We start from the raw sequence: 23,640 nt of genomic DNA, 5'->3' as shown, positions 1-23,640 counted from the left end.
ATTCAAGTCCAAGTTCCAAGTCCAATCACCCAATGGCAAAAACAGGACTGACCATGAGGCACCTGCCAATATGTGGTCCATTTTGACCTCGGGTCAGAGGTTGGCACGTGTCCTGTGTGACAGGCAAGGGTCAGAGGTGTGTTCTTCAAAACATGCAGAGTGCAAACTCCAAACCACAGCCAGCACAACAGGAGGGCTTATGTTTTCTCTGGTCAGTTCCACACCACAACACCGCAGCCTTGCAAAACAACACATTTCCCAAAATGTCTAGAGCTATATGATCTAACTGAACAGTCAAACTCCACATTGACAAAAACAGAACAAACAGAATCTCTGGCTAATAGCGTCTGACAAGCATCAGGGATTCATTCAGAGGAGGAATACTTTTTGGGAAACTTTATTCCCAATGGACTCTAATGAGCCACAAAGCAAGATTTTCATTGTAAGGATGACTACGTGATATGTTAACAAAAGGTAAGGATAGGAAGAATATTAGGCATTCATTATTTATAAACATCATTTTCTCCTCCTCTGCTCCCAAAGGCCAACATTTCTTGTTAATTCTGCTGAATAGAAGCATGTATTTGTATGTGTGCAGTTGTTCAGTCGTGTTCAACTCTTTTGCAACCCCATGGACTGCAGCCCACCAGGCTCCTCTGTCAATGGGACTTTCCAGGCAAGAATACTGGAGTGGGTTGCCATTTCCTCCTCTAGGGGATATGCCCAACCCAGAGATAGAACCCACGTCTTTTGCACTGGCAGCTGGATTCTTTACCACTGACCCACCTGGGAAGCCCGAAAAGAAGCATATAATCTTCCAATTACGTAGCAAAAAATAATTAAGAAAAAGAAAAAGTAAATCACTAGCACAATAGTACTTTTGGGGTCTAAAGTTATATTTTCACATGCAACATTATCAGATCTAACTTGCCAACAATTTCATGAGATAGGTATAATTATTCCCAATTTGTATATAAGGAAACTTAAGGTATGTCCTAAGCTTAGAGAGATTCCTTTAATATCAATTGGTAGAGCTAAAATCCACATTACTTTGACTAATTCTAACGCTATATTTCTTTCCCTTAGGACAGAAAAAAAGCTGCCCAAATGAAACTGTGTACCTTAAGTGAGAGTGGCAAAGATATTACAGATTACTCCATCCTTTTGTATCACCAGTGAACCAGGGTACCATGGTACCCCGGGTATGGTACTAGGGTAGTGAAGTAAGGATGTAGGTGTGGGAAATCAGGATGCTAGATAAGTGCTATATAGTCTTTGACTGAAAGCACCACACTTCTGGGGGATTGCCATGTGGCTCAATGGTAAAGAATCTGCTTGCCAGTGCGAGATATGTGAGCTCGACCTCTGGGTCAGGAAGATCCCCTGGAGGAGAAAATGGCAACCCATTTCACTATTCTTGCCTGGGAAATCCCATGGACAGAGGAGTCTGGAGGGCTACAGTTCATGGGGTCACAAAGAGTCAGACAAGACTGAGCGACTAAGCATACAAGCACCACCACACACTTCCAGAGATTAATCTGGGTTTCTAGGTAAAGTAACTACAAAGGAAAACACACACACACACATACAAATTACTTCTTAATTGGGTTAAAAAAGTAGCATCAGCGGCCACACTCTGGATTGCACCTGTGTAGAAAGACAGGCTGTCAACCTAAGCAGTTTCGAAAATTACACACATGCATGCATGGACACTCCCCAGAACCTTCTACCAGGCAAGACCAAACTGACCCTCACTCCATATGGCCAAATACCTCCACCTCTCCTAGGATTTTGTGTACAAAGCATACAAGGTGTTACTAGCCAATAAAATAAACACTAATGATTAACTTTTGCTCCCTGGAAGCCACTGAACAAGAAAAAGGTATTCCCTGAATAGCCTCTGCCTACAGAGCACTGACTGTTCCCAAGTTCCCCAAAGAAGCTTGAAAAGTATTTGCCATTATGAGTTAGTCTTGGAGCTAAAATATACACATGACACTGAAGAGGTCCGTTTCTGGGTTGTAATGTTTACTTTGGTTCAAAACTTACCCTGAAAATATATGTTTTTAACTAGCTTTTGCTTTTGAAACACCTCCAGTATGAACAGTGATCAAACTCTCTTTGATTCGATTCTAGGTATCTGGAACTGGCTTTATTACAGGACCAGGTTCTTTGCTAGGCGCTGGAGACACACAGCCCTTAGGGAAGAAAGGCAGATAAATTAAGACCTTGAAGAGAAATGGGAGTTTAAACCAGCTCAGGTGAGAACTATCAAGAGCTGTGAGGAACTGCTGAGCTCAAATCCCAGACTGAAGACAAGGCCAGAGAGGTGAGCTTGTTTTCCCAGAGGTCAGCTGATTCCAGCTGCAGCAAGTGTAATACTGAGAAGCTGAACAGAACTTTGCATAGACTCATGGGCCCCAAGGAAACAATTGGAGCTTAGGCCTTTCATGGTGGCTCAGCTGGTAAAGAATCTGCCTGCAATGCAGGAGACCTGGGTTTGATCCCTGGATTGGGAAGATCCCCTGGAGAAGGGAAAGGCTACCCACTCCAGTATTTTGGCTTGGAGAATTTCATGGACTATACAGTCCATGGGGTTGCAAAGAATCAGACACAACTGAGCAACTTTCACAGGGCCCTCCAAGGAAGAAGAGTCATGGAAACCCCCTAGCCCACTGGCTGGCACCCTGAGGAGCTATATACATCTAGCCCTCACAAGGACTGAAGCTGAGCTTCAAATCACCTCAATTACTGGCTAGAATAGCTAAGATGATATGTAAGTTTCCAGAAGCAAAGATAAGCCTGCTCTAGAGAGAGGATTCCACTCTCCAGATCTCAAACAATCTCTACAGTTTATCTCACACAATGTCTGGTACTCAATCAAAAATACTGAAGCATATGAGAAAATAAGATGTAACCAAAACCCAAGAACGGCACACAACAGAAGCTGGTCAACTGAGTGGCATGCTATGAGAGTTATCAGATACAGATTTCAATATATGATGACTAAATATAAACTCATATATAAAGAATGGATAAACAACAATATAGCACACGGTACTGTATTCACTATCCTGTGATAACCATAATGGAAAAGAATATGAAAAAGAATGTGTGTATATGAATATATATAAAGTATGCATATATACACATATATAAAAAGAATATATGTGTGTATATATATACATAAACTGAATCACTAGGCTGTACAGTGGAAATTAATATATTGTAAATCAATTCTACTTCAATAAAATAAGAAAAAATATATATATATATATACGTAATGACTAAAAAACCACAGTGAGATAGCACTATACACAGACCAGAACAGCTTAAATTAAAAATACCGACAAATATCAAGTGTTGATAGAGTAGTTTCTGTTCTATCTCTTTGGTTAAAAGAAATACAGTAAATACAGTAAGCTGTCAGTATATGTTAAATTGTAATGCCAGATACATAGGTCTCTGTTATGCTATTTTCTGAACTTTTGTAACGTTTCAAAACGAAATGTTGAAAGGAAGAAAAAGCTGTGGTCACTGAGTGATCAGCAACCGTTAAATTATTTTAGCCTTCAGAAGTCATGTTCAAGAGTCTGTACTTCATTTATTCTTTAAACAGAGGAGTGAGAGCATTAACCGTATTCTCTATAAAGATCATTCCAGCTGCAACAGAGCAGAAAGAATGAAGCCAGGGAGCCCAACTGGGAGGCTGATGTGGTAACACAGATGAGAGGCAACAGTGGCGCTGGTTGTCAAGATTTGAATGATAGAGTCTGAGTTTGCAAGGGAATTGGGGTTCAGTCCTCCAAACTGGTGAATTTAATCCCAGTCAAACCAGGAAGCAAATAAGGCCTCTGTGACAGAAACCTACAAGGCTAATGATTTATAGAGCAAGACAACATCCAAGATCAGAGCCTGGGACTGTGAAAACAAGAATATATGGATTTTTCTGTAAATCCTTAGAAGCAACACAAGCAATTATAAAACTGAAAGCTAATAAGCACTCAGCTCGACAACAGATGGTCACAGAAATACATTCACAACTTGCCAGAATTTTGAAGCCTTGTGCACCCTTTCCAAACATGCAGATGCTTTCATCTAAGGGGAGAAAAAAATTCTATTTCTGCTTCTGACAGCAAACGCCAAGTCACATTGTGCCAGTAGAGAATGGCGTCTCCCAACCTCAAACCCACCGAAAATTCCACAATCTTACTCTCATGTTAGAGAGATGGGTTGCCTTTGACCACTAATTCCACCAGCCCTGCCAAGGAAACCAAAGAGGAAATGACCATTTCTGAAGAACTCAGCTTTTTAATCTGCCCCCCAAAAAGGAGATTTCTGTCTATAGATTATTCATGAGCAACTCACGTGTTATTCTGTGAAGAAAAACAAGCATATCACATAAATTTATGCCTAAATTCTGAAAAAAAAGAAGGCCGGAGGCACAGAGTCTGAAAATTTCTTCAACTACTCTGAGCTGTTTAACCCTTCACTGAGAAGAGATCAAAGAATTAATTGTCTTTATCACTACCTTTTGTAAGTTTTCAAGAGGTTAAGGTTATTAAGTTCCCAGCCTAGCTAGTTTGGGTATAAATATATATTCCTGGATCTGACTTATGAATGTCTAGTTTGCTAGAGATAGGATTTTTAAATGGCATTTCCCCCCCCAATCTGTTCACACAAGAAATACTCAGACATGTTCTTTTTAAAGGAAGTACTTCCCACTCGCACACCTAATTCTTATAGTGTCTAAATCATTATATACGCTGAGAGAGCTTGGCTTTAGAGGCAGAGTAGCCCACTAGCTGCAGTCAATAGTCCTCCCGTGCCAGAGAAGGTAAAATTTAACTTAGTTTTGCTACATTCCCAAGGTTTATGAACTGACATACTGTGGAGTTCAGGAAATAATCACCAAATGACTCAACTTCCTGATTCAGCATTCACCCAGAAAACATCCTTCTCATTTTCTCCAAACAATGTTCTTCAATCAAAATTTCAGCCAATGAAAACTCAGGCAATTAGCAGCACAATAAATACCATCTACCAGATCTCACTAGTTATTAACAAACATTAATGAATTTTGCTAGTTATTTATATATCTCATTACTTTGATCACATTTATGAGGCTGAATATAATTTCTAAAGTTATAGGCAGATTTCCTCAAATCATTATCACCAAAACGATCCAGCAGCATACAAAATGTCCACGGACATTTCTACACAATGCCTTAAGGTTGGGAAAAAAAAAAAAAGATGTGCTTAATATTCCTTGGGGAAATTCCAAGATTAATTTCAATAGTACATAAATAGCCAAAACACACGAAATTCCTACCATAATCTGCCCAAAGGATGGGTGTAACCTTTTCATAATACATATTCTGAGACTAATACTCACTGGGTTAATCGTTTCTTCAGCAGAATGGTGAACAGTCCACCAGTCTGAAGTCCACTCCCAGGCGTTCCCTACTATATTGTATAAGCCATAACCATTGGGAGGAAAGGCGTCAACCTGAAAATTAAAAAAAGGGGGAAATGTTGTCAATCTACTCACCTTGTCTAGAAAGCCTCTTTAGTATAAAAATGCACAAAGACCTCTTACTTCAAAGTATGAATATGAATTTTCATTCCAACAGTGAAAATACAATCTGGCCAATATAAAAAAAAACAGAGGAAGATATTTTTCAGCTTTGAGTTCTCAAAGGGAGTTCAGAAACCTAAGAAGAGTTTATGTTACATGGTAAGAAAGTCAATGATATAATTTTTAATAGAGAGACTAGTATTGATCACAAGTCAAATCTGTATCTCATTGAGAAGTGGCAAGTAAATTATCTGTAGACCTTCAGAAGCATAAAAGAAACAGAACTATACCCAGTATCAGTCTTGTCATCACAGCTGAGCTCTGCTGGCCACAACATCTTTAGGCACAGAGAGACCTCAAGCCAATTCTGTCCTTTCCACCAGCCCCCTCCAACTCACCAACTTATCTTTAAGCCTGAGTCATTATTGTCAAAACACTGATGGGACTTCTTATTACAGAGAAACTGCTAATTCATTATCAAGTGCTATCTATAAAACAAAGAAAGTTTGCAATCCCTGGGACCTGAAAGTATGAGGTAAGCTGCATGGGCTCTTCAGCCAGCAATTACATCACATTCAAAGGTAGATTAGACAGTCTGCCACATAGTTATGTCACAGACATGATATCAAAGTGCAAAGCTTGTGTACAAAGTTAGGTGGGGAGGAGGACCAGAGAAAAACCTTTGACTGAATAGTAAATGCATACAGAACAAGTTTTGCTATTTTAGGGACTCAAAACTTTTTCCTAACATATTTTACAAGAAATGCTCATACATGAAGGAAACTTTTATTTTTTAAGTGAAAAAAATATTAATGTATCGTTGAGATTCTTTTTAAAAAAATCTTTTTGTAAGATTTTTTCTTACATGTTTTTTCTCAATTAATGAAGTAGAACTAAAAGGAATAAAATTAATTTCCTACTTGGCTTCAGAAGGTTTTAGATCTACACATAAATATGGAACCATGTGATATGTGGGCAATCCAGGGCACTTCAATAAAGTTATGACGCTACTCTGAAAAAAAATTAATCCAGATGATGGGGAAAGCTGAAAATTTTTACCATTCTGCTTCCAAACTCAGCATTCATTATGGAAACAGCAGTACCTATTCACTGCTTCATTCAGTAATTCCATGCATGTCGACTGAAGGCAGAAAGGGTTTGATGACATAGACGTGAAAGAGTTTTAATGAGGGAGAAAAAATGATGATGCCAAAAATTAAAAATATCCAATTTAGAAAGGCAGGGTGGGATTAGTAGGGTAAGAGAATGAAAGAAAATATGCAGAAACTCCCTAGAGGGAGAGATTTCAAGCTGAAGATGAACCCTCCTCCACAAAGGTAGAAGCATGTTATGGGAATCAAGGTCAGAGGTCAAAGGTCAGAGAGACAGTGAAGGAGAAGGGGTCAGAGGCATAAACTGTTCTTTTAAGAATTTGGAGATAATGAGGAAGAATAAGACAGAATAATAGTTGGAAGGAAAAGAAGAAAATAATTTGTTTCAGTGAAAAGATGGGAAGGAGCGAGGGGCATGAGAGCAACTGAAAGATGGAATGAACGAAGTGGAGAAGTGGAGGGAGGAACAATTTCTCAGGCTTAGAGAGCAGACTAATGGAGGTCAGCCAGCCTAAGGTCTTCTTTACATGACAACACACAACAAATGCTGGGCAAGCAAGTTAGCCTACGAGGTGCTGTTAAACCCTAAGATGAGGAAACATTAATAACAGCATCTACTGAAAGGTTTGAGGGGTTTTCCTTCTGTAAATACCTGGATGTTTAAGTGAGGTAAAATCTGGAGGTCACCACTCCCAAAATTACCACGAGAGTATAAAACATTTAACTGCTCTTTGTTCAGTTAATCACACCAACCAAAACCTCTTTCCAGAAAGCTCAGAAGAAATACTTCCAACATGTTTATTTTCAGGTGAATGAGCAGATATGCATGAAAACCAAAACATACTAATAACTTACAACAGAGGCCCAATCAAACAGAAAACCAATTCTTTAGGTTCACTGCGGTCAGAATAGTTCACTAAATTTAAAACCAGAGTGAAACTAATAAAATAAAACAGCAGATGAGGGAGATATTTCACTGTAGTCCATCCCAGCGTTGGAAGTTCGATCCCTGCTCTCAAGGGACCAAGGCCTGTGGACCCAACAAGGAAGCTAAGGAGAACCTGAGATAAACAGGTGCTGGTTTTTTTCCTCTTCAGGTCATATTTCTCATGTCAGCTCCTGGTAAATGTTCTAATTTTGTCTTAGGAACTTCCATGGCAACTTCTTCAGGTAAGTTCTGTTGAATATCCTCCAAGGCAGACATCTGCTACACATCCCCAGTTAAATATTCCAACTCTGCTGTTGCTGCTGCTGCTAAGTCACTCCAGTCGTGTCCAACTCTGTGCAACCCCACAGACGGCAGCCCACCAGGCTCCCCCGTCCCTGGGATTTTCCGGGCAAGAACACTGGAGTGGGTTGCCATTTCCTCCTCCAACGCACGAAAGTGAAAAGTGAAAGTGAAGTCGATCAGTCGTGTCTGACTCTTAGCGACCCCATGGACTGCAGCCTACCAGGCTGCTCCGTCCATGGGATTTTCCAGGCAAGAGTACTGGAGTGGAGTGCCATCGCCTTCTCCACTCTAAATATCTGTAAAGTATCTTTATTTCATACGGAAATTGTTATTTTCTGAGAAGATGCACTGACTTGAGAATAAATGACTTTTTCCTTGGAGGTTCATCTGTCTAAATAGTGATGTGAAATTCTGTAGCCATTAAGTGCTATAAAATATTCATAACTGTCCAGTACAGATTCTCATGGTCTTTTGATTGACAGGTGCTTATGTAATTTGCCTGGTCTATCAGCAGTCTATGCTATATATGCTTCAAGGCTAAGTGTCCTGCTTCTACATCACGTGTCACCTTTCCTGGGGTCTCCTAAGCATCTTCATCAGGCTCCTTATTGTGTTCATCCTGCAGCGCAGGTTCTGCCAACAGTGGCCCATGAGATAACAGCTGCCCTTCTTACCCGTGTACAGTTTGAGAAAAAGGTTGAGATCTCTTAGACCCCAAGGTCTCTAATAACTCATTTTACTGAATAAACCTATGTGCCCCTGAGAGTACAAGCTATCCAGAAGGAAACCTGAAAAGAACTAACTTCACTTTGCTGTATAGTAGCAAATAGATTTTGCCTCTTTTGAAAAATACATCCAATTCCCACTGTTTGTGTTGGTGATTTTATCATATACCTAACTCATACATATGAAATTTTAGAAGCACACACATGTGAGTTCCTGTGCCTATTTAAAGGCAACATATTCTCATGTAACTTTTTTTTACATTACTTCTGCACCCCTGCAAAAACAACTGTAATGTTTTAACTATATGGCTCAAAGTATGTTTGAAGTTCTGAAAAGTCAAGTGTCTTCTCATCCTTCATCTCTTCCAAAAACTGTCTGTCTTTTTCACTTGTTTATTATTTCAGTTGAAATTCTGGAATCATTTGGTCATGCTCCAAATAACATATGTGTGTTACGTTTATAAATAAATTTTGGAAGAATTATTTTTGTGTGAACAAATATTAAAAACACAAATTTTTTTAAATAACAACTATTTGAAAGATTGTTGAAAGAATATTATCTTCTGTAACAACAAACCCAGTAAAGTGCTATTTCCCCACTACAAGACATCTTAGCTCAATGTGTCAAAAAAAACCAAAATGCTTTTATCATTGTTTCATTAGTGTATGGTTCTGCTGACAAAAAAAAAAAACAGACAGAAAGGAATACTCATGGAGGGAAACAGGCTACATGCATTCCAGAAAAGTTTGGTTATGTTTTTGAAACTCTTACCAAGAAAGGTTTCTAGTGTTTGACTCACTAATTTCACTGCTAGGAATCTACCTATTAAAAAAACCACCAAACTATTAAGGGTCTACTGTATTGCACAGGGCACTCTACTCAATACTCAGAATTGATCTGTATGGGAAAAGAATCTAAAAACAGAGCAGATATATGCATATGTGTAGCTGATTCACTTCGCTGTATAGCAGAAACTAACACAACATTGTAAATCAACTATACCTCAAAAACTATTTTTAAATCATCAGAGATACAATTTAATATTTATGCACAAGATGTTGTTATTCAGCAAAAAAACATATGTAACTTTGCAAAACTAAGGGGCAAATAAATTAGGGTTAATTCAAATGACAAGCTATCCAGCTGCTAAAAGACATGTATTTGTGAAGAACTGCTAATGCCAGACAAAATGTTCCTGGTATTACACAGCGAAAGGAGAGTAGGATTTTAAATATAATAGTATGACCCCAAAGCAATATGTAAAAAATATATACGCACACAAACACAAGAAATATTTACACTGGCACCTATAAGGTAGTTAAGAGCATGGGCTTTTGAAACAAAGCGACCTGGTTCAAATCCCAGATGTGTGGCTTTCCAGCTGTGTAACCCTGGGCAAGTCAGTTAACCTCTCTGTGCCTCAGAATGCTCACCTGGAAAAATGGGGATAACAGTACCTACCTCACAGAGTGGAACATTAACTGAGGTAATTCACGCAAATACCTCAGTACCATGCCTGGCACACTGCAAGTATTAACTCCTAGCAATTATTAGTACCATTAACACCGAAAATGAATGGGAGGAATTGCACCAAAACGCTAATAGGGGTTATCTATCTTGAGATAAGATTCCTCCAGGTTCTTTCAATTTTCTCCTTTGCAACTCTTCTGGTTTTTTTCAAAGTTTCTATAGTATTATAGAATCGGAAAGAAAAAGGTGTCACGAAAAAGAACGTCTTAGTATTTGCCTCGTGCTGTAGTGGATGAAGGCAGAAAGGGTACAAGACGTAGAGTGGAGAGTGAGCAACACTCTCCCTCATGTCTAGCGGTTTCTAGTGGTTTCTCCGCGCGCTGTGGCTGCAGCCCTCTGAACCTCGCTACTCACAGGCGCGGTCCCTCGGAAGCCGTCCTCCCCGGTGTTGGTCACAGGAAACTCGCCTTGCCAGATGTTGGCATAATGCTGGCCTTTCGGCTGCAGTTTGTTGCCCCAGGGGAAAAGTCTGTCAGAAGAGACACAGGCATCAGCCTGTCAAACATGCACAGGCTTCTGGCCACAAGTCAAGAAGAGGAAGGCAGTGAAAGGGAGAGAGCACACTGCTCGCTTGTTCCAAGTGAGTTATTTTATTTTTTTAATACATAAAGCTTTTAATCAGGAATTTTTTTAACTTCCACACAACCAAATCATGTCAAGCTCACAACAACATCAGTCTCTCCCGAGGCCTCAAGAGGCCTGATATAAATCACCTCACTAAAAGACGGGCTTATAGGAGGCTGGGAGAGCAGCCATCATTCTGGACTTATATGGAAGCATAACGGGGCACCATAACACCGCACTTTTTAATAAAGCCTTCACTATTTTAAGGAGCCTTTTTAGAAGCTGAGGCCCAATCGTGAGTTTTCTGTCTCATGGCTCTGGAAGCAGAGAAATACTGATGTTTCAGGAGACGCCTAAAATAAGAAACCCCTAAAAGCGAAGGCAGCCTGCCAGAGGGGCTCGAAGGAGGACCACGTGGCACCGGGATGGGGCTGCGTGGCCGGCGCCCACCCCACCAGCCACGCGCCCACCTCTGCCTGGGTGTTTCCTAAGGAACTTCACCAACGTGAGGAAAGCCCAGTAGGAAAGAGCTGCCCTGGTGGTTGTGGTTTTAAATCAACTGTCCAGAGTAAGTTCCTGTGGATTTAGAAAGAGGATCCACATACTATTAAGCAAGGGGAGACCCTCCAAGTACCTATTTTGCAGGCCTCCTCGACAGCTGTACTCCCACTCGGCCTCCGTGGGCAAACGCTTTCCCGCCCACGTGCAGTAGGCGACGGCGTCGTTCCAGGAGACATGCAGAACCGGGTGGTCCGGCCTGGGTAACAGAGAGCGCAGAGTGAGGAGGGCGGAACCGGAACTGGAAACAGGGACCGGCTCCAGCCAACCGCCCATCTTCGCCTTCACCTCAATCCCTGACCCGGAGGTGGGCCTGGTCCCCAGGTCAACGTCCCCAACCCTGCCCCCCTGCACTTCTGTCAGCCTCCACCAGGGGTCTCTGACATCCCAGGCTCCCAAATAGGTTATGGTCCCTCCTGGCACAAGACTCGAAACATTACTCCAGTTTGCTGGCAGGCCTGAACCCCCAGAGAATCTCACGTGGTGCAGCAGGGTGTGAAGATGCACCACCCAGCTGCACCAACCAATGCTTTCTTCTGTGAGGAAAGAACGATTTTGCAGCTGCTGGACATGGGGAAAGAACGATTTTGCAGCTGCTGGACATGGTATGAGCAGAAGCTTCCAGCGCTCAGCTCCTTCAGAAGAGTTGCAAAGAACCACCTCACAGTCACCAACGAGCAACCACAGCAGGAGCATAAAGGCACGGCCATGTGGGTTCACCCATAGCTCAATCCTATGGGTCATTTATACCCCAGAGCCCCACCCCCACCCCACCCCCGAGGGACTGGCTGGGACTTCCTGGACCTGCCTTGCAGTCTTGGCTTCTCCCTCTGCCCAATCCTGCTTCCTCCCCGTCCCTCCCACAGGTGCAGATCCCTAATAAATAGTCTGCACACCAAGCTCTGTCTCAGCATCTGTTTCCGAAGAATCCAATCTGTGATACTTGGCTTTAAACTCTTGTCTTTCTGCTGTAGATGACTCTGCTCTATTTGCCTCACTCCAGCATATCCCAAGTAAGCCTCTATTTTTTCTACCAGTATAGCAGGGCAGGGAAGATTAGGGGGAAGTTTGAGAATAAGGGGATAAACATATTTATTCAGCACCAATAACTTTAATTCCTGCTCACTCTTTCTCCAGTGGACTCTACACTCCTGGCCCATTTCTTAAACTTTTTTATTCTTTTTTTTCTTTTTGCGGCACTGGGTCTTTGTTGCCGTGCAAGAACTCCTTTGCTTCCTCTAGTTGTGGTGGTGCCTGGGCTTCTCATTGTGAAGCTCCTCTTGTTGGGAAGCATGGTGTCTAGGGTGCACTGGCTTCAGTAGTTGCGGCATGAGACCCTAGTTGCCCTGCGGCATGTGGGATCGTAGATCCGGGATCAGGGATCAAATCCACATCCCCTGCATTGGCAGGCAGATTCTTAACCACTGGACCACCAGGTAAGTCCCTCTTAAGCATCTTTGAATCCCCTATCGTAATTACACCATGACTTTCACTTATTCTTTCCAAAGCGTCTATTGAGTACCTTTACGTGCCAGTCACTGTTTTCAGCACTGATGTTTTAAGACATGCACTTTTCTCAAAAGGACTCATTGGATAGAATACATTTCATTCTGGGTCTTCCTTCTGTCCTCAGCTTTTCCTTCTACTATGATACTTCAGAAAGAAGCTATATATTGGGAACTAAGAGGTCATCAACCTGAGGTATCTGAGAATCCTACAACTTTCTACCTCAGAGTCTATTTCTACCCCGGGGCCTACCAACTCTAGAGTTTGAAAGAATGACATTTATCAAGGAGCTGTATCCCTAGAGCTGAACTTCATGTATTTCCGGCTCCCCCACACTGAGGGCAGTAAGCAGGAACGATGTTGAAAATGGAGACTCGAGAATCCCATCTGAAAAACTAGGTTAGGAGAACAGTTTTCTTGGGCTGTTGAGACGCTGAGTCCTGACCCAAACCTTTCTCTGCCTCCAGGGCTTAAAGTGCTACTCTATTTTTGCTTGAGATAATTATTTCTTTGCCACCCTGGAGACTTGCTGACCGACTTGCAGCTCTGTGGTTTTTCAGTCAGATGGTGGCTTCAAAGTATGTCAGTCCAGGACTGCAGAGAACATGAGTCTTGGACCCAAGGCCTAGCTGTTAAACAGTGGCCAATTGGCAAGACACCACCGCTTCTCTGTGAGGCAGTCTCCGTCCTCATGATGGCCTACTCATGAGGAAGAACAAACAATCTGTAAAGGTTACATGTCATGACATTTGTAATAGGTCTATCAAATGGGGAAAGAATGACAGGAGGGAACCCTCTAAAAGGCCAAATGAGGATGGCAAGAGGCCACTTATTATGAGCCTTCCAGAGACTTCTCTGGTGGTCCAGTGGTCCTTCCAGTATAGGAGGTGTGGGTTCAATCCCTGGTCAGGGAGCTAAGATCCACATGCCTGGCAGCCAAAAGACCACAACATAAAACAGAAGCAATATTGTAACAAATTCAATAAAGACTTTAAAAATGGTCCACATCAAAAAAAAAAAAAAATCTTTAACAGAGTGTTCCATGACCTAGGCACAATGTTTGGGTCTGTACATTGACTCTTTCTAGCCATCCTATTTCCCTTCCAACCGATTAGAGTTCATCATACTTTTTTATAGACAATGGACATTGAGTTTCTCTTCAACATCATAAGAACTGATTTTGAAATGAAAGTATCATCTAGTCTAAGACCCACCAGTCTCACCTGTGTAGGACAGTAGAGTCGGGCCCTTCTGGGTGTCTCCAGTTAGCACCTTTCACAGGTAACCACCACGGAGCAGCTGCAACCTCAGAGAAACACAGGATAAGCTGAGGTTAGCTCTAAAAAAACACTGACTCGGTCAATGCAGGAAAAAAAAAAAAACAATCTCACTTAAGGTCTTCAACTTCCATGGAATTACCAAATCATTTTTCCAGAATATCAAAAATATTTATATGTAATTAAATCTAACAACAGTGTCAGACTTCATCTTTTTGGGCTCCAAAATCACTGCAGATGGTGACTGCAGCCATGAAATTAAAAGACACTTACTCCTTGGAAGGAAAGTTATGACCAACCTAGAGAGCATATTGAAAAGCAGAGACATTACTTTGCCAGTGAAGGTCTGTGGTTTTTCCAGTGGTCATGTATGGATGTGAGAGTTGGACTGTGAAGAAAGCTGAGTGCCGAAGAATTGATGCTTTTGAATTGTGGTGTTGGAGAAGGCTCTTGAGGGTCCCTTGGACTGCAAGGAGATCCAACCAGTCCATTCTGAAGGAGATCAGCCCTGGGTGTTCTTTGGAGGGAATGATGCTAAAGCTGAAACTCCAGTTCTTTGGCCACCTCATGCGAAGAGTTGACTCATTGGAAAAGACACTGATGCTGGGAGGGATTGGGGGCAGGAGGAAAAGGGGACGACAGAGGATGAGATGGCTGGATGGCATCACCGATTCGATGGACGTGAGTTTGAATGAACTCCGGGAGATGGTGATGGACAGGGAGGTCTGGCGTGCTGCGATTCATGGGGTCCCAAAGAGTCGGACATGACTGAGCGAATGAACTGAACTGAACTGAAATCTAACAACAAAAAAAAAGCATCATCTCTTGAATTCCCTGGTGGTCCAGTAGTGAGGACTCGTTTCACTGCTGTGCTCCAGGTTCAATCCTGAGTTGGGGAACTAAGATCCAGAAAGCCACACATGCACCCAAAACAAACAAACAAAAAGGCACAGTGTTATGTGGCAGGTTAGATGGGAGGGGGCTTTGGGGGAGAATGCATACATTTATATGTAAGGTTGAGTCCGTTCACTGTTCACTTTAAACTACTACAACATTGTTAATCAGCTATACCCCAATACAACATAAAAAGTTTTTTTAAAAAGGTATTATCTCGCATCATAAAGCCCCACAGTGATTAAATAAATATGTATCTAAATGGTATATCTTTCCAAGAATCTGAAAAAGACACTGCTAGCTAATCCTCTATAAGCTCTAACAACTGGGACAACTGGTACCACTCTGATGTAAAAGATGGGGAAACAGCATTAATCTTACAACTTGGTGCCAGGCTGAAGGTCAACCAAGGTGGTGGGAGACCAAGCTGAAGCACCGAATACAGAGCTGCAGTGTGTTCACAAAAGACCCTGGTTAATATCCAGCCCAACATGAGGTGTGTGGCTCTGGGCAAATTCACTGCTTGTCTGGCCCCAAAGTCCTCATCTGTGAAATGAGAGCAGCTTCCCAGTTGCCCACCTCAGACTCAGAGCAGGGTGAATCTAAAAGGATTGGGAAGTGCTCAGCCCACATCCTGTTCCCAGGACCTTAACTGCTACTTTACAGCTCTGTCAACCCATATACCAATATCAAGTGGCCCTTGTTTTGTTCCTTTTCATTCATTTGTGCTTTCTCTGTTGTGTCTGACTCTTTGCAATCCCATGGACTATAGCCCGCCAGGCTCCTCTGTCCATGGAATTTTCCAGGCAAGAATACTGGAGTGGGTTGCTATTTCCTCCTCCCGACCCAGGAATCAAACCCACATCTCTTGCATCTCCTGCACAGGCAGGCAGATTCTTTACCATTGCGCCACCTGGGATTGTTTAGAGATTGGTTAAAAACTTGATTTTGGAGTCAGTCAAAATGAGATTTGAATTACGACTCTGCCATGCAGAGGGTAACCCTTGGCAACCTCCCTACTGAGGTCCCTACATCTGTTTTCTCAACTGTAAGACGAAGGCAGTAACAGTGCCTATTCAGAGATTATTACAAGGAAACCAAACATACATCCAGGGCTTAAGACTATGCCGAGCACTTAGCAAGCACTCAGTAAAGGGAAGCAGTCAACCATGGACCTCATGACAATCAAGGAGAGAGTTACCAAAAAAAAATTACCATCATCAGTGATGCTAATACTAAGTAAAGAACAGAAGTTTGCAAATGATTCTTCTGCTGTAAACCGGAACGGACTCAAGTTATCCCCAAGACAATGCTGCTCTTAGTCCTCTGCGTCCTGACGAGCCGGGCTGAGTGGAAGAGATGGGGGATGTGTTCCCGGCTAACAATTACAGCAATCACCAAGAACACCAAACTCTGTTCTTGTTTTTTTTCTCACATCAGCACAATCAAAACATTCACGGTATTCCAATCACAATTTGATGGGAAAAGCCAAATTCTTTTATATCTCAATGAAAGAGGCATTATGTCCTTTGAGGACACTACTGCAGAGTGTTTTCTCTTTCAGAGAGCAGGAGAGGTGAAAGGCAGGGCTTCTTCCTCTTTCTTCTGTGGCACTGTGGAATCTTTAATCAGGGCGGGCGGTGGGGGGGTGGTGTTCTCGCTCACTACACTGCTTGATATTTGCCACCAGGGAAGCCCGTTTAAGTGCCAGCGACAGGTAATTCATTCCGCGTCAAGGGAAGATGTGCAGAGAAAGCCCAGGTCATCCCACTCTTAACATTTCAAGATTTTCAGATTACTCACCCAATTCTAACCCATTCCCAACACTAAGGTCACCAGAAGGTTCTATTTCTCAAATTTAAAAAAAAAAAAAAAAGAATTTTTAAAAGGCAGATATGGCAAATGCTAGCTTTTGTTAAATCTGGGTGGTGGAAACTAGAATGCCTATTTTTCTTATACCCTATTATGTTTTGAAATATTCCATCATTAGCAACTTTTTAAATGGATTTACTTATCTCTTCTACTGCGATGGGCATTTGGGCAGTTTCCAGTTTGAGCTACTGTGAATGGTGCTACTTCTGTGAACATTCTTGGTAGCTCATGACTCAGGAAATATGCAGAAGCATTCCTGCTGAGTGCACGCTGTGGAGTGGAATGGCTGGATCCCAGGGTCCACACATGCACAGCGTTAGTAAAGACAACCAAACACAAGCCTTAATGGCAGAAGTCCTCCAAGGTTCCCAACCTTCTTCAATGGGAAAATTCCACAGAGTTGGCTTGTGTGGGGAAGACCCGGGGCAGCTGCCCCTGTGGCCTCTGAGTCCATTCTCTTTTCCTCTCTGCTTCCCCTCAACTCACTCTGGTCACACATATTTATTGAGCGCCTACCATCTGCCAGGTTCCCTTTTTAGGAACCTCATTCCTAAAGGAAATCTTCAACTCCCAGAATCCTGAGAGTATGACTTAAGACTTTTGGTATATTGAGAGTTTCTCAATTATTTATTGTACATATTAATATTTATCGTACATGGTTAACTACTCACTTTTTCTTCTTTCAAAAATATCTGTAAAACTCAGATTGGTGGGTCCAGGTACACACATCAGTGCTATAGTTCCTACTCAATTTCTTTCCCATCATATACACACACTTTCTCATTTTACATATCTGCTTTCCAGTTCTCTTACTATCGTTCTTTCCTGAAAGCTTTTACATTTCTTAATAACCCATCCAATACAGACCATCTCAGCACTACTGATTTATTGGGCCACACAATTCCTTGATGGAGGGGGCTGTTCCGTACACTGTAGGAAGCCCTGCAGCATCCCAGACCTCTCCCCACTAGATGCCAATAGCATCCTACTCCCCACTCAACTGTGAGAACCAAATTACGACTCAGCCATAAAACATATTTTGAGTCACTTCTAATGAGGTGGCTGAACCTAGAGCCTGTTATACAGAGTGAAGTAAGTCAGAAAGGGAAAAACAAACATCGTATATTAACACATATATATGGAATCTAAAAGGATGGTACTTATGAACCTATTTACAGGGCAGCAGTAGAGACGCAGACATAGAGAACAGACTGTAGACACAGTAGGGGGAAAGAGAGAGTGGGACGAGTAGAGAGAGTGGCATGGAAACATATACATTACCATGTGTAAAACAGACAGCCGGTGGGAATTTGCTGTACGACTCAGGGAGCTCAAACCTGGTGCTCTGAGACAACCTAGAGGGGGGGGTGGAGTGGGAGGTGGGAGGGAGTTTCAAGAGGGAGGGGCCGTATGTATGTATGGCTGACTCATGTTGATATATGACAGAAACCAACAAAATATTGTAAAGCAATTATCCTCCAATTAAAAAACAAATAAATTTTAAAAAGAGATAAAACAAAAAAATTGTCTCCACATTCATGAAGCCCCAAACAAGACAAAGCTTGGGGGCCTATGAGAGGACCGTAGGACACCCGCGCCTATGAGAAAGACTGTAACTCTACATCACAATGGTCAGACACAGAGTCAGGAACCACTTCCGCACCAGACACATGAAGAAGGAAAGATAAGCAATCAGAGTCACCCACACAGAGGACTTAGCTTACAGGCAGAACATCATTCTTCTTAGCCAAGTTGTACTGGGAAAGCCATCTTTTCTAGACAAGCATACAACAAATCCCATCTGATGTCACCAGATAACTTCTCTCAAATATCACTGTTAACTCCACATTTTAAGACTTGTTCTTGAACTCCTGGTCATATCTTCAAAATAAATGCTCTTCAACTATGTTTAGTAATTTATGAAATAAGCAACTTTTGAGAGTCATACATAAGCCAGTTAAACAAGGTTACACTGCAAATTATAACATCTATGATTCCTTTTAACAGAAAGAGTCTTCATATGCATTCATTCCAGAGTCACAGCAACAACATGAGTGGTTTGGCACCTGTGATAAGCTTCATCCTAAAAAGAGAAACTGTAGGGGGCGGTGGATGTGGTTGCCCATCTACGTATTTTCTGTTCAACTAAGACACTTCTAGTTGAGTTACAGCACTCCCTTACATCCAGGGAGAAAAGGACTTTACTTGACCTATTTCTAGTCAAACCATCTCCATAGCAACTGTCTTGGGTTTAAGTTGAAACAGCTGTACCAGACAGCCAGCAACCAATTACAATGTAAATAGGATCCGTGTGAGTACTGACGTCCCCTTGAGACATGGACTTCAGAGGGCAAAGACATCGTTTCCCACCTCTCCCTAGGGACATAGCCAGACGTGTAGTAACAGTTTAAAGAAAAGAAAAGGAGGAAGACAGCGAAGGTGCCTTTATTTTTTGCCAGAAGTGGTAAATTATGCTTCTTATACACACATAGCCCAGAATAAAGTCGGCACAGGAAAAAGACAAAGCACTGTGTTAATATGCACATTCAAGTGTAAAAATGTCAAGTTCACAACTTTACAACTGTTCTCTTAAAAATTCAATACATTTAGACAAGCAAATTAAAAAGATGGATGTTTTTTGAAACGCAGTATAAACATGACAGTTACCCCTATAAAAACAGCCTGGGAGAATTTTTCAACTGGCACCAGCGAACAATAAGAAATCGCAGATCTGTTCAAATTCATGAAGTATAAATAAAACTGGGTGAGAATCAAATACAACTGAAGGAATCAAGTGGAATAGGAAGCACACAATGAGTAAAATCTCTTCTTCAGCACCCAATACAATTTGTATTTTCTACAATACAAATGTAGAAAATTGAGAAGTAGGCTTGAATAAAGAGTAAAAACAAATTCATCATGAAAATAGATAGGTAGTCAGGTCTGACAGCTTATTTCAAATTAAATCCTAAATCAGGTACCTTGACTACTTAATAGAATATGTGAGAGAGAAAAATGCATGCTTTTTCATAGAGTACAAACATTTATGAAACTTAAGGCCAATCTGAAAATGTTCAACATTTTTGCTCCAGTTCTTAATGAAATTCCTCATTATAGAATTCACTGCCTTCCTGAAATACCAGTTTGTACACTCTAAACATTTATTACATGTCCTTAAGAGAGGAGCAGAAATCCTAGAATGTCACTTGTTAAAGACAATGTATAAAAAATGCAAAAAGGATCGTTAGCATCCAAGAACCCTTTAAAAGTGAGGTAGTTGACTCATTCTCCATTGAGACCTGCAGAAATATGGGGAAAGTGGATTTGGGGCTTTTTATTAAAAAATGTTTATTGAAGTATAGTTTATTTACAATATTGTATTCATTTCAGGTGTATAATATATACTCCACTTAAGATTACTACAGAACAATGGCTATATTTCACTGTGCTATATGACATATCCTTGTTCCTTATCTATTTAGTTTCCAGGAGTTTGTATCTTTTAATCTCCTACCCCTATCTCGCCTCTCCTCCCTTTTGTCTCCCCAGGATCACTAGATCGTTTTCTACATAGGTGAGTTTGTTTCTGTTTTGTTATATGTATCTGTTTGTTTCATTTTTTAGATTCTACATATAAGTGATAACATACAGTATTTGTCTTTCTATGTCTGACTTATTTAACTTAGTATAATGCTCTCTAGGTCTGGGATCTGAGGCTTTCTAAAAAAAAAATTCTGAAAACAAGAGAAATAATTTTTTATTTTTTTAAGTAAGTCTTTTATTTCTTTAGGCAAAGAAGCTTTTATTACAACTCTTTACAAAAAGGCTTCATTTAAGCTCCTTAAATTGCTACTGGCTTACCTACGAGCCTTTCTCAATGTCTAAAACAGGGAAATTACAGAACATCTGAATGACATTTGATTGGTTCTGTACTTTGTTTTCGTGGCTTACAAGTTCTGAGGCTTCTGAGAAAAAAGGTCAAACAGAAGACAGAAAATAGAAAAGGCACCTAAGAAGCTCTCCCAGCCTGGCTGCCTGCTTAACACAAGCAGGCTTACAATGCTGCCAGGTTTTAAAGGTGAGAGGATAGGGAGGCCAACTGTTTAAATTCCCTCATTTTAAGGATGGAAAAATGAGCCCTGAAATGTGGCAGGTAGTGGTAGGGCTAGGGAAGGAACCCACAGCCACAGATATTCAATTTATAAGTCTGTTCTACTACCCAGGCTTTTCCAAAAGCTGTTTCCAGAGTCTTCCACAAGACGTTAATAGCTATGGAGGGGAGAAGGAGGCAGGGCGGTATGGGGTGGGTGGAAGGAAGTTCCACATTCAAAGCAGTCCATCTAGCCAGGAAAGCACTCAGGTAATCAAGTTAAACTAGTTTTTTTAATTGCAGAACTCCTCAAAATCTTTGAACTGCTTACATTAACAGTCATGGTTAAGTTCTGAGTAACGGGAGATGGTCTTTGAGCCAAGGGCTTGGTAGGTTCCAGTCCTGACTATTGACTACTTACTAGCTCTGTGACAGTGGGCAAGTTACTAAACCTCTCTGAGTTTGGTTTTCTCAATCAGCAAAATCAGCCTAGTAAGAGAACAACAGACTGGTTCCAAATAGGAAAAGGAGTACATCAAGGCTGTATATTGTCACCCTGCTTATTTAACTTATATGCAGAGTACATCATGAGAAACGCTGGACTGGAAGAAGCACAAGGTGGAATCAAGATTGCCGGGAGAAATATCAATAACCTCAGATATGCAGATGACACCACCCTTATGGCAGAAAGTGAAGAGGAACTAAAAAGCCTCTTGATGAAAGTGAAAGTGGAGAGTGAAAAAGTTGGCTTAAAGCTCAACATTCAGAAAACGAAGATCATGGCATCCAGTCCCATCACTTCATGGGAAATAGATGGGGAAACAGTGTCAGACTTTATTTTTCTGGGCTCCAAAATCACTGCAGATGGTGACTGCAGCCATGAAATTAAAAGACACTTATTCCTTGGAAGGAAAGTTATGACCAATCTAGATAGCATATTCAAAAGCAGAGACATTACTTTGCCAACAAAGGTCTGTCTAGTCAAGGCTATGGTTTTTCCTGTGGTCATGTATGGATGTGAGAGTTGGACTGTGAAGAAGGTTGAGTGCCAAAGAATTGATGCTTTTGAACTGTGGTGTTGGAGAAGACTCTTGAGAGTCCCTTGGACTGCAAGGAGATCCAACCAGTCCATTCTGAAGGAGATCAGCCCTGGGATTTCTTTGGAAGGAATGATGCTAAAGCTGAAACTCCAGTACTTTGGCCACCTCATGTGAAGAGTTGACTCATCGGAAAAGACTCTGATGCTGGGAGGGATTGGGGGCAGGAGGAGAAGGGGACACCAGAGGATGAGATGGGTGGATGGCATTACTGACTTGATGGAAGTGTGTCTGGGTGAACTCCGGGAGTTGGTGATGGACAGGGAGGCCTGGCGTGCTGCAATTCATGGGGTTGCAAAGAGTCAGACACGACTGAGCGACTGAACTGAACTGAAGAGAACGTATCTAACAGGCTTACTACAGTGTGGATTTAGCATAAGCATTCAGAAGACAAGCACGTATAAGTGTTGGTACAAGAGAGCTCAAGAACTCATTTACAATGCTATTCATTCATTCACTCATTTATACATTCATCAAACATTTGATGAGTGCCTGCCCTGTGCAGCCCTGTGAGAGGCCTGAGGGGTGAGAAGCCACGTCCACAATCTAGGGATGAAGACAGACAAATAAGCAGATTAATTCAAGGCTGTATTAAGTACTGTGGCCAAGAGGGGCTTGATGAGCTATGGGAGCCCAAGGATGGGCACCCGACTGAAGTCAGGGGGTGTCACCCTGCAAATGTGTCCCACAGGAGGGGAGAAGGAGGAGCAAGTGAGGTAGGATGGGTGTGAGAAGGATGTTCCACAGGAGAAGCTGCTCTTATTACATGTCCACTTCACTTGATCTCCCTGTATTTTAAGAGTACTTCACTTAATCCAAAAAAGACAAACATCAACTTTTTCTGTGAAATAAAATACACCAAAGATATTCAGAATCTTAGACTTGGAAAGAAGCCCAGAGGACACCTGCTTTCAACCCATACCCAAACAAAGACATCCCCTCTACAGTATCCCTAGGATGAATATGTAAGACAGGATGAACACGGCCCTGGTTTAACCAGGACAGTCCAGACGTACACTTGTTATTCTGGCGTACTTAGAGCAACCCATTTTATTCTCAAAAATATCCCAATGTGGACCATAAATTATAATGGTCACTCTACTCGTAGATGATCCCCCATCTTAGCTTCAACAATTTAGGGGACAGACATCACCTCCCTGCAGGTACACACTCAAGCTCAGATCATTCTAACAAACAGAGCTCTTCATCAACAGTGCAAGAGAAATGCCTCCCAGAGCCCTTTCGTCTGCTGGCACTGATCAAGCTCCAAGGATCACGTGGAACAAGTTAAATGCCCTTTGGATCACCTTGCAGACATGTGTAGAATAATCATAATTCTTTCACCTCTTAGTCTTCTCTAGGTTCAATCACGTACTCACCCTTCCCCAGGCTCGACCGTCTCAAGTGAAGGGAATCACAGCCTCCCTAGTTGCTCAGGCCAGTACCCAGGAGTTCTACTTTGACCCCTCTGCTCTCAGATATCCAACACCAGACCCTTCTCAGCATCTCTCCTCCTGCCAGCCTGCTCCACAGCCACATCATGTCACACCTGGCACACGACAAAACACACACAGAAGCCAAAGTGCTCTCTTTAAAATATTAACT

At 41.8% G+C, this 23,640-nt stretch overlaps 1 protein-coding gene across 2 annotated transcripts in view; it reads right to left on the bottom strand.

Moving 5' to 3' along the window:
- The window catches only part of SUMF1 (sulfatase modifying factor 1), a 93,906-nt gene that overhangs the window by 41,840 nt on the left and 28,426 nt on the right, over positions 1 to 23,640 (bottom strand). Inside the window, exons 4-7 of one of the 2 annotated variants that reach the window (XM_061396363.1) lie at positions 14,029 to 14,111; positions 11,376 to 11,498; positions 10,532 to 10,646; positions 5,396 to 5,509 (exon numbers count right to left, since the gene is read on the bottom strand). In XM_061396363.1, coding sequence (XP_061252347.1) covers positions 5,396 to 5,509; positions 10,532 to 10,646; positions 11,376 to 11,498; positions 14,029 to 14,111 — 435 coding nt within the window. The remainder of the gene's footprint in view (positions 1 to 5,395; positions 5,510 to 10,531; positions 10,647 to 11,375; positions 11,499 to 14,028; positions 14,112 to 23,640) is intronic. The other variant, XM_061396364.1, reaches the window with a different exon arrangement.

The sequence above is a fragment of the Bos javanicus genome, chromosome 22, assembly GCF_032452875.1.
Source record: "Bos javanicus breed banteng chromosome 22, ARS-OSU_banteng_1.0, whole genome shotgun sequence".
In the NCBI taxonomy this organism is placed as follows: domain Eukaryota; kingdom Metazoa; phylum Chordata; class Mammalia; order Artiodactyla; family Bovidae; genus Bos; species Bos javanicus.
The sequence above is the reverse complement of the archived record's forward strand: the minus strand, read 5'-3'. Positions and strand labels throughout refer to the sequence as shown.